This window comes from Pelodiscus sinensis, chromosome 17, assembly GCF_052426305.1.
Source record: "Pelodiscus sinensis isolate ZL-2025 chromosome 17, ASM5242630v1, whole genome shotgun sequence".
In the NCBI taxonomy this organism is placed as follows: Eukaryota; Metazoa; Chordata; order Testudines; family Trionychidae; genus Pelodiscus; species Pelodiscus sinensis.
In genome coordinates, this window is record NC_143068.1 from 32289107 (window position 1) to 32306753 (window position 17647).

Below are 17647 nucleotides of genomic sequence, written 5' to 3' on the forward strand. Positions count from 1 at the left end.
CTTCCCCACTGCTCCTGTTGGCTGCAAACCGCGGGCAATGGGATAGGGTTGCCAGGTGTCCAGTACTGACCTGGACAGTCTGGTATTTTTGCCTCCCGTCCAGTAAAAAAAAAAATTCAGAAAATACCACATCCCTAAAATGTCTGGTATTTTCTGGTTTTTTCCCCTGCCTGCCAGGAGGCAAAAATACCGGATACCTGGCAACCCTACAACACACTCAGCAACTGGGCCCAGCCCCCAGGCTCCCTCCCTGTCCCCCCCCCCCCGGGCTCCCAACACCCCTACCCCCCGCCCCCGGACCTTCTGCTTACCTGGTTCTGGCTTGATCAAGAAAATAAAATGGCTGCTGGCAAAAAACCAAAAGACCAAGGGGAAGCAATGCCTTCTCTGGGTCTTAGTGCTCAACCGCTCCCCTGTTGCTATCCCTATTCTGACTCTGCACACACTGAAAGGGGCCATGCTGTTTTAATGCTGTTTTTTTTTTTTTTTTCTTAACTCTCGGAGTCCTTCTCCCCCATCCCCCAACAGAATTTTTTTCCACAATTTTTTTTGGGGGGGAGGGGGGATTTTGGTTAAACCATCTGGCAACCCTACAATGGGAGCCGTGAGACTCCATGGCTGCGGAGCCGGTAAGCAAACAAACCGGAGCGCCCCAGTAGCAGCTTTCTCCGAGTGGCTCGGCAGACCATTTAAACCAGTGTTTCTCAAATCATTATTTTTGTTTTTCATCAGACTTTGCCTGGGCAATGACAGGCCTCACCTGCTAGTAATGAATAAACTGGTAGATTAAGAGGAGATAGGACCTATTGGATCCTTTCCCCCAAACCTGCCGTGTATCCTCCAGAGAATAAAGCACCCCCCTCTTTCAGACTCGGCAGTCCTTGTGCTCTGCGTTTCTGCAGCTCCTAGCACAACAGCCCCTGGTTGGAGCTGTTGCTCATAAATACAACCCTTTCTGCTGATACAACCATTCCCACCGATCTCCCCGGCCACCGGAATCCCCACAAACAAGGAACAACTGGACCCTGTGGCTAATGGCAAACCAAGCTCCGGGCTTCCATTGAGAACAAGGCACAGCGTTCCTACCTGCCCAGCCAACACCATCCCTCTCCCCCGTACCCCTGTGCTGTAGGCTCAGTGGGGAGGGATGTGACTGTACCTTCCGTGCGTGGGGGTCACTGGCAGCTCCTTCGCAGCTGGCTGGGTCGCCGGCCTGCCCCCCGGCCAATTCACTCTGCGTCTCATCCTGGAGCTCTGGCTGGACGTTCATCTTCACCTTGCGGACGCAGGCGTACTCAGCCGTCACGGCCGCGTGCACCTCGCTTGTCTCCACCAGGGTTCCCGAGATGGGCTTTGGTTGAGGCACGTCCTGAGTCAGGGCCACACACTCGTACAGGATCTCCGGGGCTGGCGTCAGCGGGGTGGAGAGGGGCAGGTTCGAGTAGGTCTGCTCAGGACTCAGGGCATCCACCGTGGGGCTGGACTGGGGGATCTGGGGCAGCTCTCGGCGCAGCAGGATGCTGAAGCTCGAGCTGTGCATGGCCCCGTCTCCGTCCCCCAGAGAGCCTGATGGGTAGAGGAAGTCCACGCTGGCTGGCCTTTGGTCTGGGAAGAGAAGAGAAGGTGCGTGAGGAGTCCCCTAGCTCTCGGAGGGGACGCGGTCTGGCTCTTCCGGCAGGATGAGACAGAGAAATGATAATACCCTGGCTCTGCCCATCTCCCCTCCCCACGTCACTGCTCGTGCTCACGAGGACTTGCACGTGCAAGTGCTCCCTTTGGACACATGATCGCAGGAATGTGCACACCGCACGGCCCTGCCAGAGGGTGCTGGAAGAAACCCCCCCCCCATCCCTGCAGCTGGAAAGCTGCACTGCCTCTCGGGTACAGACCCCATCTCCCCCCAAGCATTGGGGCGCTCCCAGCCCCAGAGCCGCCAGATCTCAGCTGCTGTTGAACTTGACAGCCACTCACGTTCGTCCATGCGCTTCACCCGGATGAGCTCGTGCAGTTTGGTGTCAGATTTACTGAGCGATCGGAGCTGCATCTGCCTCAGCAAGGACTGCAGAGAAAGGACACACTCCTGTGAGACCCACAAGAGCAGCCACCCTGGGTCAAACCAGTGGCCCATCTAGGCCAGTTGCCTATCTACCAGCAGTGGGCGGAGCCAGAGGCTTCCGAGGGAAGGAACAGAACAGGGCGATTACCAGTCCCAGCTTCTGGCATTCAGAGGCTGCATCCCTGCCCATCTTGCTAACAGCCATTGATGGATCTGTCCTCCGTGAAGGGATCTAATTCTTTTTCTTCTTGGCCTTCACCGCATCCTCTGGCAAGGAGTTCCACAGGTTGACTGTGCGTTGTGTGAAGAAATACCTCCTTTGGTTTGTTTTAAATCTGCTGCCTAGTCATTTCATTGGGTAACCCCTGGCTCTTGTGTTATGGGAAGGGGTAAATAGCACTTCTTTACTCACTTTCTCGACACCAGCCATGACTGTCTAGATCTCTACCATGTGGGCGATCATGAGATGGGGAGCCCTGAACTGCACCTAGCATTCAAGGGATGGGTGTACCATGGATTTATATAGTTCTGTTATGACATTTTCTGTCTTTTTATCCGTCTCTTTCTGAATGTTGTCAGCTTTCAGACAGCCACTGCCTCCATGACCAGACGTTTTCAGAGAACTCTCCAGGATGACCCAAAGATTTCTTTGAGGGTAACAACTAGTTTAGACCCCACCATTTGGGATGATGGTTTCCAATATGCAGTACTTTGCATCTACCAGCACAGTCAACCTGTGGAACTCCTTGCCAGAGGATGTTGTGAAGACCAGGACTTGAAAGGCATGGCTACACAGCAAGCCTGTTATTTCAAAATAAATTCGAAGTAACAGGCTTCGTACGCCAACTTCTGTAAACCTCATTGTATGAGTAAGGGACGTCGGGGGAAAAACGCGCTATTTCAAAATAAGTGCTGTGTGGACATGCCCAAAGTCGAAATAAGCCATTTTGACTAAAGCTAGGTAATGGACATAGCTCCAGTCGCATAGCTTATTTCGAATTTAGCCCGGCTGTGTACACAGGCCCTAACAGGGTTCAAAAAAGAACGAACTACATAAATTCCTGGAGGTTAGGTCCATCAATACTTATGGGCCAGGATGGGCAGGAATGGTATCCCTGACCTCTGTTTGTCAGGCTGGGAATGGGCGACAGGAGAGGGATCACTTGATGATTCCCTGTTCTGTTAACACCCTCTGGGGCACCTGGCATTGGCCACTGTCGGCAGACAGGACACTGGGCTAGATGGACTTTTGGTCTGACCTGGTATTTGCCCGGCACCCATTTTGCAGGAGAACGAGACGGGGGCACCGTGCCCTACAGCCCAGGCCCTCCCCAAACTGCCCTGCCCAGCAAGCCTGCTCCATCCATGTAGGGCGGCGCAGGTGAATTTGAGCTCCTGATTTAAGCCCCACCCACCCAGCGAGGGGTTAATCAGCAACAGCTCCGGCTCAGCAGGCTGCTTTCTGCTGTTTAAAGAGCACCCCGGCCCCCTGAGGCTTGTGGAGTAAAACAACCGAGTTTTCCTGTGTATCTCCGGACAGCAAGAGAGGCGGCTTCTCCTAGCTAAGAGCTGTGTAGGGACCAGCTGAGCTGGGAGCCAGGTTATGACCGACACTGTATCCTCTCTGCACTGCTCCAGGAGCATCACAGCCAGCTCCCCCCGCCACCCCGAGTCTTCCAGCCAGGTGCGGAGCATCCTCAGTTCCCACTGAGCCAGGAGGGGCCCAGCACCGTGCAGGATGGGGCTCGACCAAAGCCCGTTCCTAGAGCTTTTCCTGCCACAGCTTCTGTCCAGGCTAAGGCAGAGCCGCCAACCTCCCACTGGGCCACCCGGGCTCCTCTGGGATTCGTGTAGCAGCCCCTGCTGGTTGTCCCCTGATTTGGGGTCCGGCCGACATGTGCACTTACCGCATCAACCAGCTTCACTCCATCCGGGGGGATTTTCTTCCTCCCAGCTTTCCTGAAAGGAGAAGGGTTAAGCCAGAGGTTGGACGGCGGTGAAGTGCACCGGAAAAGGTTCAGAACAGGGCAACAAAAATAATGAGCGGTTTGGAATGGGTCCTATAGGAAGAGGGATTAAAAAGACTTGGACTTTTCAGCTTAGAAAAGAGGAGTCTAAGGGGGGATAGGATAGAGGTCTATACAATCATGACTGGTGTGGAACAAGTGACTAAGGAAAAGTTATTTACTTGTTCCCACAATATAACAACTAGGGGCCATCAAATGAAATTAATAGGCAGCAGGTTTAAAACAAACAAAAGGATGTTTTTCTTCACTCAGCGCACAGTCAACCTGTGGAACTCCTTGCCAGAGGATGCGGTGAAGGCTAGGACTTTAACAGGGTTCAGAAAAGATAGATAGATTCATGGAGGTTAGGACCATCAACGGCTATTAGCCAGGATGGTGGGAATGGTGTCCCTAGCCCCTGTTTCTCTGAAGGTGGGGGACAGGGGAGGGATCAGGTGAGAATTACTTGTTGCGTTCCCTCCCTCTGGGCATCTGGCATTGGCCACTGTCGGCAGACAGGACACTGGGATGGATGCACCGTTGTTCTGACCCAGTGTGGCCGTTCTTATGCACACGAGCCGAGGGTCTGCCAGCAAGCACCACGTGAGAACTGCCCCGTGGCCCAGAGGGCCACCTTTTCAAGCGTGATCAGCGTTTCTGGGGGCCCCACTAGGGAGGCCTCCAGGGAGCTCAATCTTTAGCCTGCACAACAAGGCGCGTCACACTTGCACCCACCTCCCTGCACCCGCGCCCAGGCGCAAGCCCCAGCGAGACATCTCCAGTTGGGCACCCAAAAAGCCCCCCCACATTCCAAAACTTCGGCCTCTCTGTGGAGCACTGGGGGATGCTAATCACCCACGGTAATGGCTGTGCTAGCCCCGGGTCTCCAGGGCCTGGCCCCGTGCCCATCACTGTTCTAGCAGAGGCTGAGGTTCCTGCCGAACGATTTGGCTATCAGGGGCGTCTCCTGAAAGGGGAATGAGCCTCGTGAGAGCCCCCTCAGTGAGCGCGCTCCGCTTCCTGTGCATCGCGAAGCTGCGCTGATCGGAGCCCAACACACCACATCCTGCCTGCCTGGGCACCAGCGGCCGCACGTCCGTGACACAGTATCCTGTCAGCACTGCACAGCTCCGACGGCTGTCACGGTGCGTGGCCTCCGTGCCCACCTCACGGCACCCGTGCCTGGAGCGTGTTCCCCACTCTGGAGCCAGGCCCATGGGCTCCTGCGAGCGTTCCCCACTCTGGATTCCTGCCACAGTCCTGCCTTGTATCTTTCCAGTGCCCCTGCCAGCCAGGCCTGGGCGGTGCAGAGCTGGCTGGCTACTCACGCCCCATGCAGCCTGGCTCTGCAGAGGGCAGTCGCTACTTGGCCCCCAGCTAGGCTTGCTCCTGCTGCGCTCGGTGTAGGAATCCTGCTCATTCCCTTTACCTCACCAAGATCTTCAACAAGCTCGGCTGCATCTAACTCGGGTGGAAACCTCAAGTCTCCTGCTTCAAAAGGCAGCTGAGCCGCGCCCGCCTTACGTGTCAGCCTACGGGAAGTGCTTGATGAGGCTATGGCGGGACGGGGACATGCCACCGGGCCCTGGCAGCTTTCCTGGGCTCCTGCTGCTGCCATGGAGCAGGCGGGGGGTGGGGGTGGGGATGAGAGTGGTACTGGGAGTTTAGCTGTGACCGGGGTCCTGCCCAGCCTGGATCACTCCCCCCTTTGCAATTCAGGCTCTGCTAACCTCCCGGCTCTAAATCTCTGTGGTGCGATTAGCCACACTCCACCCACGTGGCAAGATGACTCTGGGAGCAATGGCCTGGCTCCACCTCCAAGGGGCAGCCCTTTGCCCTAATCTGTCTAGGCCATTCTCAGGACACTTCCTTCTGGCCATCAGTTCGAGCCCCACCTCTGCAAGGAGACCGGTTTGTGCGGGTCCCTCGAGTGGGGAAGGTACGGCAGGTCTCACTGGGGACAGATGTGCCCAACCCCCTTTTGATTACAGAGAAGGGCAGCTGCTGTGCCTGGGAAGCACAGGGGCCAGGAGGAGGTCAGGCTGCGGAGAAGTGGAGAGAGGAGCAGTCTCCTCTACTCTGCGCTGATTACACCGCAGCTGGATATCATGTCCAGTTCTGGGCACCACATGTCAGGAAAGAGGTGGGCTGTGTCTAGACTGGCAAGTTTTTCCGGAAAATCATCTGCTTTTCCGGAAAAACTTGCCAGCTGTCTACACTGGCCGCTTGAATTTCCGCAAAAGCACTGACGATCTCATGTAAAATCATCAGTGCTTTTCCAGAAAAACTATGCTGCTCCCGTTCGGGCAAAAGTCTTTTTCCGAAAGACTTTTGCGCAAAAGGGCCAATGTAGACAGCATAGTACTGATTTCCGCAAAAAAGCCCCGAACGCGAAAAAAGCAATCGGGGCTTTTTTGCGGAAAACCGTGTCTAGATTGGCCACGGACGCTTTTCCGCAAAAAGTGCTTTTGCGGAAAAGCATCCTGCCAACCTAGACGTGCTTTCCGAAAATGCTTTTAACGGAAAACTTTTCCGTTAAGTATCAGAGGGGTAGCCGTGTTAGTCTGAATCTGCAAAAGCGACGAGGAGTGCCACAGGACTCCTCGTCGCTTTTCCGTTAAAAGCATTTTCGGAAATTCATGCCAGTGTAGATGTAGCCGTGGAGTTACCAGAGAAGGTCCAGAGAAGAGCCAGAAAAATGATGAAAGGTCTAGAAAACGTGAGCTATGAGGAAAGACTGAAAGAACTGGGCTTGTTTAGAGAAGACTGAGCGGGGACATGAGAGCAGCTTTCAGGTACCTAACAGGGTGTTATGAGGCGGGAGAAACATTGCTCTCCTTGGCCTCTGGTGACAGGACAAGAAGCAATGGGCTGAAATTGCAGCCAGGGAGGTTTAGGTTGGACAGTAGGAAAAGCTGCTTGGCTGTCCAGGTGGTGAAACACCGGAATAAATGGCTTAGGGAGGTTGTGGACTCTCCATCACTGGCGATATTTCAGAGCAGGTTGGACAGACACCTGTCAGGGATGATCTAGACCAGGGGTGGGCAACCTACAGCTCTCGAGCCAAAGACGACGCAGTACGGATCCAAGTCTGGCTCGCTGGTCATTCCCACAACACACCCAACTTTTACAATTAAAATGAAAAATTAATTCCAGTGTATAAAAGCCGTGTCATCGCTCCTGCCACGAGGGTCTTTTTACCTCTATTGTCCCTTTGCCCAGAGGTGTAAGGAAGGCGGCGCACCCCGGTAAGAACCGGCTGTGCTGCGGCGAGAGCCGGCTGGGGCCCTGTGCTCGTTTAAATGGCCTGCTGAGGGCACGCTGTGGAGGACACGTGTGTGTGCCCAGCTGGGATAGTGAGAGAGGCGGGCGGTGGCAGATTCATCCATCTGGCCGCCGCGGCCCCGCTCCAGCCCCCCTCTGACGGCTGTGGTCTGTCCCCAGCCGCTGTGCTCCCACAGCCCAGTCCCAGCCGCCCTGCGACTGCTGCATCAGCCCGGCCGCGAGGGCCTGGCTCAGGCTCTTGCCGCAGCAGCCTGGCCAACAAGGCCCCAGTCGGGGCCCATCCCCCATTTGGCCGCAGCGTCCAGACCTCTGTCCCGTAATCCGACCCTCCTCAGGCTGCGGGAAGGTCTGGCGGTGGGTCCCTACCCTCCTGCTGCAACAGGGGTAGGAAGGGAGGCTACGGTCCAGCTTTGGAAATCCTGGCCCGGTCCCTCATCCAGCCACTGCTGCCCAGGTGCAGCAGCCTGGCCCCAGCCAGGTAAAGTAATCTGGCTCCACGAATAGGGTTGCCAGATGGTTTAAACAAAAAATACCGAACACGCTCCCCCCCTCCCCCTGCAAAAAAAAAACCGCCCAGAAAAAATTCTGTTGAGAAGAAGAAAAGGGGGAGACCAAAGTTCTTGAGCCAAAAAAAAAACAAAAAAAACCCACCACACCCCCGGGGGGGGGGGGGGGGGGAAGAAACGGGACAACACTGCGCCTTTAAATGGCACCACACTCCTCACTCCCCTGCCCCCGCCAGACGCAGCAGGGGAAAATTGTCTTCGCCAGGCTTCCATCTGAGGGAAACAGGAAATACTGGACATTTCACATGTCTGGTATTTTCTTTTTTTTTTTTTTTAAACCGGACAGGGGACCCAAATCACAGATAGTCCGGGCAAAAACCGGACACCTGGCAACCCTACCTACAAATCCCCGCTCCCCCCCCCCCATACTCTACTTCCCTTCCCAGCGCCCTGCCTTCTGCACCTCTCCCGCACCACAATCCCCTGCCCTGAGCCCCTCATGCACCCCGTCCCCTGCACCCCCTCCACAAACTGCACCCCCAGCAGCAGTCCCGTTCAATAAAGTCTGCGAGTGCAGTTTCATTGACGCTGTTACTAATCATCATGTCAATCCTCAACAATACGAAGTTGTATATTTTGGGCCATGCCAACGGGCGTTCCGATCCTGGTTCTTTGTTGGCCACTTGTCCTGAATGTGGATGGAGTTTGGCTCTTTGGTTTGGGAAGGTCGCTGACCCCTGATCTGGACGGCGCCAGGCCCTGCCTTGAGGGCAGGGGACTCGGCTCGATGCCCTCTCAAGGTATTTTCTGGTTCTGGGATTGTGTATGTCCTAGGCTGATTCTAACCCTTGGCGGGGCTGGGAGTTGCTCTGGGAACTGGGAGCCTGGCTGGGCTTGGTGCCTTGTGGTTTGGGCTGGCTGGAAGCAGCAGTCGGTTTGGGAGATACCGGCCTTTGACTCACCCCTCCGCAGCCAGTGCAGGCTTGCTCCTGCTTTGATGCTGGGAACTGAGCTGGCAGGGGGAGGGGAGGGGATCTGGTTTTGGAATCTAGTTGCAGGGCTGCAGTAGGGAGTTTCACCCCAGGCAACAGCGCTCCCCAAATCCAGCTGAGGTGCTAGGACGGGTTGCCCCAGCATGCAGCCCTCCACGGCTGGTTGGTTGCATCAGGAGGTGCCAACCCACAGCCAGCTGCTCCTGCAGCCGCAGGAGATCCAGGTGTGAATTCACCCTTCCCCGTGGCCCATAGGGAACCCCCCGAGGTTCGCTCTACCCTGACTCCCGGTTTCTACTGCGAGAGGGAGGCTCAGCCACGTACCTTCTGCAGGCAGCGCACAAGGCGGAGAGGAAGACCAGGACACCAAGCAATGCCAGTCCCAGGACGGCAGCCAAGGGGTGCAGATGGGGCCCAGCCATCCCGTCACCGCGGTCTGGAGCCACGTCAGAACGGCACTGCCGGCGAAGCGCTGGGGGAAGAGAACATGGCCCATTAGCGCCCCCCAAGGAGAATGCAGAGAGGTCACTACCAGCCCCGACTTGGGCTCACGCAAGCAAGAAACAGGCCTGCCTTAAATACTCGATTGTAGCCAGAGCTCACGGACTGAGCATGCCCGGCCCGGCAACTCCAGTGCTCCTGTCGGTCCCAAGCACAGAGCATCCCAATGAGCAGTTGGATGGCATGTCTCGAGCTTGCAACAACGTATCCACACACAGCGGCCCAGCCCAGGACTCTGGCACGGATGGAGCCGGTGCAGGGGGTCGCATCACCGGGGCCAGGAGCGTTAGCTGGATGCAGCTACAGGAGCATCTTCCCGGCGAGGAGAAGCCACAATCCAGCAGGTCATCCCCTGCCCCTCCTAACACCGCCTGCCCTGGGCAGCGCCTCTCCTGCTGCAGCGGAAGCTGAATTCAACAGCCCAGATGTGGAGCTCAACCCCCCACCCTGCCCCATGAGGTTTGCAGCTTCACCCAGGAGGTAGGTACCAGCCGCTCAATAGCTACCTAAGGCTATGTCTACACTGGCGGCTTCATGCGCAAGAACATCTTGTGCAAGGGTTCTTGGGCAAGACTTCTTGCACAAGAACACGTCCACACTGCCATGTGCGAGCTGTGCTTTTGCACAAAAGCATCCGTGACAGTGTGGACACTCTCTTGAGCAAGAAAGCTCTGATGGCCATTTTAGCCATAGGGCTTTCTTGCACAAGAAATCCCTGACAAGCGTCCACACTGCCCTCTTGCGCAAGAGCTCCGGCGTAAGAGCGCTTACACCTGATAAAAAAAGAGCATAGCTCTTGCGCAAGAAGCCCTCTCTTACCGCGCCATACTGTAAATTTCCTTGCAAAAGAGCGGACGGGCAGTGTGGATGCTCTGCGGATTCTTGCACAAGAACAGTTGTACTTGTGCAAGAAGCCGCCAGTGTAGACATGGCCTAAGGGATCTGCCTTGAGTCACACTCTGGCTGATCCTGCCAATGGAGCCTCCTAGAACCGAGCTGCTGAAATTCACACAACTTGACACCAGGGGGTGCCAATACAGAAAAGCCGGCGCCTTCAAATTATGGCCCGTTTTAGCCCAAGCGTTTCTGGGGGCTGCAGGGCCCCCGCATGGGGCACCTACACTTTACCGGTGCCCAGAGACCCAAGGTGGGGGCCCGGCCCAGGTTGAAAATTATGGTATGTGGGGGAGGGGGGCTGTGTTACAAGTCTCATTGGGCCTGAATAAAATGATGCTTGGGCGGGCTGCCACTATCTGCGGATCGGGCCCGACTCCCCCTGTTCCTAGCAAACACCGAATGGCTGGAGGAGGCAGACCTCCCTCCTTGGGGCACGTCTAGGGCCGGATCTTGGCCCTCACGCTCAAACGTCCTGCGAGCAGAGCAGGCCGCGAGCCTGGAATCTCCCTGGCAAAGGGGTCGCGGGGGTGCCAGCGTTGCTAATTCTCACCAATTCACCAGACGCCTGGCTCGGGTGGGTGCTTTTCTGGAAGCCCAGCTCCCGGCATCATGTTATTAGGTGCAAATTGCAGCTTCCTGCAACACGTTCCTAGCCCGCAGGGTTACTTAGACGCTCAAGAACGTGACCGAGCGCCCCTCCAGGATGCAAACAGCACAGGGCCCCAAACATGGTATTTTTCAAAGCCTTGCCACTGGTAAGCCGCCACTCTTGTGATTTCTGGGCTCTGACTCCTGATCTGTGGGCTGCTGCCTGGGATCCTAACAACACTGGGCCCAAGTGGGCAGGACGACACTGTGTCCCGGAGCCAGCGCGGTGCTGGAGTCATGGCGCCTTCTTGGAAGGGAGGAGAGGAACGGAAAGAGAAGGGGTCAGAGCATATGGTGGCATTCGAACACCGACCCGCTAACGCAGGGTGATGCGCTTGGCAATGAACCTGGAGTCAGATCAGCCTGGTCGTTACGCAGCGCGGCCTGAGAACGGGGCATCTGCTCTGCATTTGAGCCGCCACGGGGGGTTGAAGCTGAATCCAGGCTGGGAGGCAGGTTCCACGGTGTGGCTGCCTCCCAATTGTTCTGGGAAACCCTGCAAGGGGCACTCTTATGAGATTTCCCCTTAGGCCCGAGTCTCCCAAGAATGGCTGCTCACGGCCTGAGCGCTCAGTGGCTAGCAGGCCCCTAAAGGCGGAGCGGCGTGGAGGGGATGCTCTGATCCAGTCAGATCTTCCTGGAATTTGGGGAACCTCAGTGGTGACCTTCTGAGCAGGGCCCTGCCGTAGGTTTCGATTCAGCCCAGTTTTGCATCTAAAACGAGAGGCAGCCCCCAAGCCCGAAACCCCCAGGCTGGGCGTCGGGTCCTTGCAAAGTTGGAGCCTCGGTGTAGCCATAAGCTGCGAGGGAGAGGGCCAGCCCAGCTAAGCGCTGAATGTCCTGGGAGCTGCTGTTCCCAGCCTCCAGAACCCCCGGCCTGCCGGTGGCACTGTCCCCCTTTGGCAGGACACAGCTGGTACCTCCTGTCTGCTGCAGGGCTCTCCAAGTACACCACGAACAGCCTGTCTGCGCTAGCCAGCTACCGCGCCGTCCCACACCCCCCCCCGTGGGCCCCACGGCATGGCCGCTGGAGCCAGCCCCCTGGGATGTGGCGGGAGCACTAGGGCACTGGAAGCAGGTGGGGTCCTGTGGACAGGTTGGCAGGGTCAAGTCCAGCTGGGGCCAGGGCCTGTCTTCCAGACTCCTTCCAAGTCAACCCAGCTGCTCCTCTTGTCCCCACTCACCCCTCCAGCCTGGGCTCGAGGCTCCAGGTGAAAGTCAGCGCGCCGGCCCCAGCCCTGCCTGCGGCCCCTCGTCGCAGCCCCTTGCAGAGCGAGCTGGAGCTGGGGGGGCAGTGAGGGTGGGAAGGCAAGCGAGCTCTGTGTCAGCGCACAGGAAACCAAGAGGGCTTCACAGCCACTCGCCCCGCCTGCCCCCCACCGCCCCGCCAGCCACACATTCACAGCTGTGTGCAGTGCGAGTGGCTTCGGTGTTCTCCGGGGGGGGGGGGCTGATCCTGGGGCTCCCCCCTCCGAGGCTCAGGCCGCTCAGAGGTCAAGCCAGCGGAGCAGCATCATTGACCCCAGCGCCGAGCGTCACAAAGAGACACACCCAGGTCGCAGCAGAGGGCCCCTCTGTGGTCTCTGCTACTTCCAGGGGGAGCGGATCCTGGCAGAGGTCACAAGGGGGCTATGGGGCAGGGGGAACAAACTCACACAGGACAGGAGCCCGGGGCTGCCAGCTCTCCGCCCTTTGCCCTAGATCAGCAGCTGGCTTCAAATCTCAGCCTGCGCTGTTATAGCAGAACCCAGCGCGGCCCTTCGGCAAACCCCACAGCGGCCGCCTTCTGCTTCCCGTGCACAGGACATCAGCGCTGCGTGAGCTCCGCCACATCCTGAGCACAAGGCATGGTCCCAAAGGCTGGCTCAGAGGCTGCCTGTGGCCAGGGAGTCCTCAAACCACGATGGGTTTGTTGCAGAGGACCGGCCAGTCCCTCCTCTGCCTGGAAAAGGCAGACAAGACACAGCCCGTTGGCTGGATTCTCAGGCCCTGCACCAATTCCTTGCCTGGTCCTGTACGCCCTTCGCCTGGCTGTGGCAGCTTGCCCAGCCCCGGTGGGCATGAAGAGTGGGACCAGACTGGGGCTTCAGCCGCACAACACCCTGGCTGGCCACCCTGGGCACCAGCCAGCACTAGGTCTGTCCTGGTAGCAAGTCAGGGGCAGGGCTGACTTAGGGGGTTGATGTCTCACGGGCCTGCAAACCGGTAGCTCCGTCTAGCTCCACCCAGAGAGACCCCCGCACTGGGCAGCCTGCTCTTACCTGCCCCCTCAGGACGGCTGAGGGTGCCCACGCAGCAGCACTGGCCAGCTTGAGCCTCCAACGCGCACAGCCAGGCTCCTCGCCGGGCACCGGGGGATGGGGATAGGAAATCCCGTTTAATACGACAGAGGGCGGGCAGGCTGGAACACCCCCCTGCTCCCAACCGCGGCTGCTGCGGCCCCCATTGGTTAACTGTCACCAGTAAGCGTCACCTGTTAAGGACGAGGCTTCCTGATTAACTGGTTAACCACTGACATCCCGACTGGGGCACGTCGGGGCTGCTGTCCCCTCCTGCCCAAGCTGCCGGAGTGAACGGCAGAGAGCGTGTGGGGGGTTAAGCACACGGCACCGGGGACATAGGACGGTCTCCCTCCGAGAGCTGCAAGAGCCCTTGTAGAAGCTGCTTGACCCTGCGCGCTGCGGTACAGCCCAGTTCACCAGCTAGCTGGGGCCGCGGCCTGCACGGCCCACAGGGACTCAGCCGTGTGACTGACTCAGTAACAGTCTGTGCCGCTGACCCCGCGAGTCGTCTCCCCACTGGCGTCCTGAGGGGCTGAGGCTTTCCTGCCTGCAAACAGGCGTCTAGTCACACCCCCTCTCTGGGCTGGCTCCGGCTCCAGCTCCGGGGGCAATCGGTTTCCTGTGCCTCCTTGCAACAGGACCGTAAAACGAGCAAGCCACAGCCGCTCTCCACCTGGCCCGCCAACCCCCCCGAGCGCACTCACTGTGGTCTCCGGGGCCCCCGCCTGAGAAACAAGACTAGTGTGCGCACTGCCGTGCAAGGCTTTGCAGAGAGGAGTAACCCGGGCCACAGCAAGGAGGGGTTAGCAAAGCTTCCTGTGACAAGACGGGAACCTGCTTCGTGCCTCTTACCGTCTCCGGGCCTGGCCCTGAAAGGGCACTAGCAATCGTGTAAGAAGGGCGTTCCCGGGATTTTCACCATCACCGTGCATAGGACTCTCCCTTCAGTCGCACCTGTGCTACAAAATGTAACACGTCTACATTTCGTGCTCTGTGGGGGCGGGCTGTGTGCTCACCAGGGGTGCACGTATGGATTGTACTGTCAGAGCAAGGCATTGTGGGATCGCTTGGGAAAGCCAGTGGCCGTCGTCGTGAGCAACGTCGTAGCACACGGTGACTCATCGCTGTGGCGGACGTGGGCCTGCGTTGGTGAACCCAGTGCCGGCCCTGGACTCTACCAAGTGGGAGCCCAGACGAAGGTTTGGTTCAACCAGCCAGAGGGCAAGAATTAGCCAGGCTTCGATGTCCTAATCCGGCTCTCCATTAGGCAGCCCTGGCAGGACCGAAAGGATGCAACTGTCGAGAGAAAACTCCGCTGCAAGGCACAATTCGCAGGCGGGTCCAAGGGTGGGAGTTCCGAGGCCACGTGTGTTGTCAGATCACGGTGGAAAACGATGCACTTTCTCCTCTGAGGTTTCACCCACTTCCCTCTTTAGACCAATGCCAGGTAGGACCCTCCTGCCTCATGGCTCTCGTTAGTGGGAGAGAACACAGCTTTAGAAACGCAGACAGCATGCTGGGCTCGGACACGACTCAACTCTTCTTGTCCTAGTCCCTACTCCTTCAGTTGGGGGTGTGTGTGGGGGGGTGGCACCAGGTGGCATCTCTGAGGGAAAGGCCAAGGTGTCAGCAGTTGAGTCCTCTGCCACTGATTCACTGGGTGCCCATAGGAAGGTCACTTAAGCTGTGCGCATGGCTCTCCCTCTCCGTGGATAATGCTACTGACCCTCCCGGAAGCTGGGGAGTCCATGTTTGCCAAGCGCATGGCCCTTCTACAGCACCCCCAGATTCTCAAAGTATTTCCTTTTGCAGTCCTATGGAAAAGAAGTCACACCTGGCCTGAGCCCGCTTGTGCGTGACTGGCTCTCCTCTCACATTCGTGCCTGTGTGTATGCACAGGCTCCTAAGCAACCCGACAGGCCGCGTAAACACAAGTCCACCACCACGAAGGCATATGTGGCACTGAGCCCAGGGACTAGGAGAAAGTGAGTCCTCTTTTCCAGGGCTCTTTCTGGAACCCCAACTTTCCCAGAGAAGGTGGCAAAGCACAGCTGCTCCCCAGGTGCCAGCAGCATCCGCAAGTCTCTTCCCCACTCCCCCCCCCCCCCCCCCCATCTGCGTGCTGCAAAATGAGCTAGGAGCTTTGCAGCACGTAGACAGAGCACGGGGCAGCGGGAAGAGAACAAGGAGGACGACTTCCCTTCACTGCAGCTGCCATGCTGCAAAGAAGCAAGTCCATCACGCACCATGAAACAGATGCTGCTCACCTGTCAGAGGAGCACTTGGGCAGCCACCCCAGGAGAGACCCAAATGCTACCCAGCGGATTAGCCAGCGCCCACCGCCGGCAGCACGTGTTTCTATGGGCGGTGGACATCTGCACCTGCCTCAGTGCACATAATTTATGCTGTGCACAGTTGGAAAAAATTAGAGGGAACATGGCTGCTCCCCTCAATGGACAAGAAAGCACAAAGGCAGAGTTGCTCCCTAGAAAAACAGCTCTCGGTGCACACGGCACAGAGCAGAAGCTCACAACTTCCACAGCAGCGTTGGCGGGAAAGAACCCGCTCAGCTGTGCTGCAGGGCCCTTTCTGCGCCTACCCCTGCCTTGTCACACTGCCCGAGCACCTAGAGAAGGAAAACAGTCGGGCAACTCCCCACAGCGTCAATCAGCCCACGGAAGGCCCTGGCATCAGCCCCCTGTGCTGAAATTAGGGTCCAATCTTAGAAAGTGCAGATTGCCCTCCACTCCCCTTGACCTGCAGGATCAGCAGCCCCATCTCTAGCCCCATCACATTGGTGTGACCTTCCTCAGCAAAGGTCACATGCCTGGGGAAGCTTCTGGAGACCTGGGAACACCCAGAGACTGACAATCTCTTCCCTGGCTACGCGCCCGAAGGTACAAGCCAACCTGGTTGTCAGGTGTTTGCCCACGTACATAACAGAGCATGGAGCTCACACGGCGCCTGCCGCTTGAGAAGCCTTCACGCGCCGTGCAGAATTATGCCCCGTTTGACCGCTGGCCAAGCGGGGACGGGGCTAAGCGACGTGCCCAGAGACCCAGCACGTCCAAGCCGGAACTGAGATGCGAACTCCACTTTTCTGAATCCCAGGGTGAAGCTTTTACTAGACATGCTGCCTCGCTCGCGGGGGACACAGTTTAGCCAGTTTCTTAGCACAGACCTTGCGCAGCCTGAGGGCGTGGCCACAAAGCAAAGCTAACCCTCTCAAACGCAAAGGTGCCTGGTCAGCCACACACCCTTTGCTATTTATTTCATCCCTGCTGCACTGCAATGTTATTGAGTGCAGCTGTAGCACCAAAGCATTAACACACGGTAGGGTATGCACTACAGCAGTGTTTCTCAACCAGTGGTATGAGTACCTTTAGGGGTACTCGTGAGAAGTCTGGGGGGGTATGTCAACACAACTGAAATTTGGAGAAAACTGAATTTTTAAGTTTTACAACGCTTCATTATTTTTGTACTTTTTACGCCCAAAAATTTGATCGCCCGCCCGGCTACGATTAAGTTGTTTAAACAAATGTGTTGCAATGGTAGAAAAAAATTGTGTGCGTCTCAAAACTGTAGGTACTGGGGGTACTTAAGGGGATACTTTATTAAAAAAAGGTCGAGAAACATGGCACTACAGCACGCTTACAGATTACTCCGTGCACAACTATTTGTACTCCCATCTGTTTCCAAAAGGCCCAGTGCTTTGGGACCATACAACACAGATCCAACCTTGAGTAGCCATGTACTAATGTGAGTAGATAAAACAATTCTATATATCCACCATGTGAGGGTCAAGTCCCCAGCTCCTGTTACGGGCAGTTTGTGTCCTTCAAGTTTTCAGCCAGGTTATAACATGTCCTCAAGGCCCATGAGTGTCCAGATGGCCTTGCGCGACATCAAGAACGCTTTTAACATCCAAGAATGATCCTAGAATGCACCACGAGACAACACTTCCATCTCGCCTCTAATTCTAGGAATTTAAGAAAAATAGAATAAGGCAGGGAGGAGGAGTGGGAGGTGCAACCTACATCTGTTGACAAAAGTATGATTATTTTTCAGAAAAAATACTTTGGGGAGGTGGGAGCTGGGACCAGCGGCTCTGAGGCAGGCTCATTTGAAATTTCGAAAATATAACGGCTGCCTCTGCTTACCGTTACTCATGTGAGGCGCCTCTCCTCGTGCAAGTAACCACACGGATGTCAATGAGGCTCTTTGCACATGTAAGGTCATGTTACACGACTGAGCAGGATCAAGGCTTTAAACAGACTTTGAAATGTGCTGCTCTCAAAGGTAAAAGCGTCCAGCAGCGCTGCCCAGAGGACAAGTGTTACAGGCCAAAGCTGCTTTGCTCAGGCAATTACATTATGAGCAGGTGTCCAGAGTACAGATATACCCTGCCGCTATGAAAATGAGCGGGGAAAGCGTGCAAAGATAGGTGCTAATCAAGCATGAAAATAGCTCATTG

General features: G+C 56.8%; 1 protein-coding gene across 4 annotated transcripts in view; it reads right to left on the bottom strand.

Annotated features, from left to right (window-relative positions):
- LIME1 (Lck interacting transmembrane adaptor 1) overlaps positions 1-17647 on the bottom strand; it is a 42449-nt gene that overhangs the window by 22317 nt on the left and 2485 nt on the right. For 3 of the 4 annotated variants that reach the window (XR_016347059.1, XR_016347058.1, XM_075900970.2), the window contains exons 2-5: positions 9170-9317; positions 3964-4015; positions 1972-2059; positions 1160-1605 (exon numbers count right to left, since the gene is read on the bottom strand). Coding sequence is in view for 2 of the 4 variants with exons in the window: in XM_075900970.2 (XP_075757085.2) it covers positions 1160-1605; positions 1972-2059; positions 3964-4015; positions 9170-9267 (684 nt within the window). In the remaining 2 variants the exon portion in view is untranslated. Of the gene's footprint in view, positions 1-1159; positions 1606-1971; positions 2060-3963; positions 4016-9169; positions 9318-13152; positions 16735-17647 lie in introns of those variants that run through there. The other variant, XM_075900972.2, reaches the window with a different exon arrangement.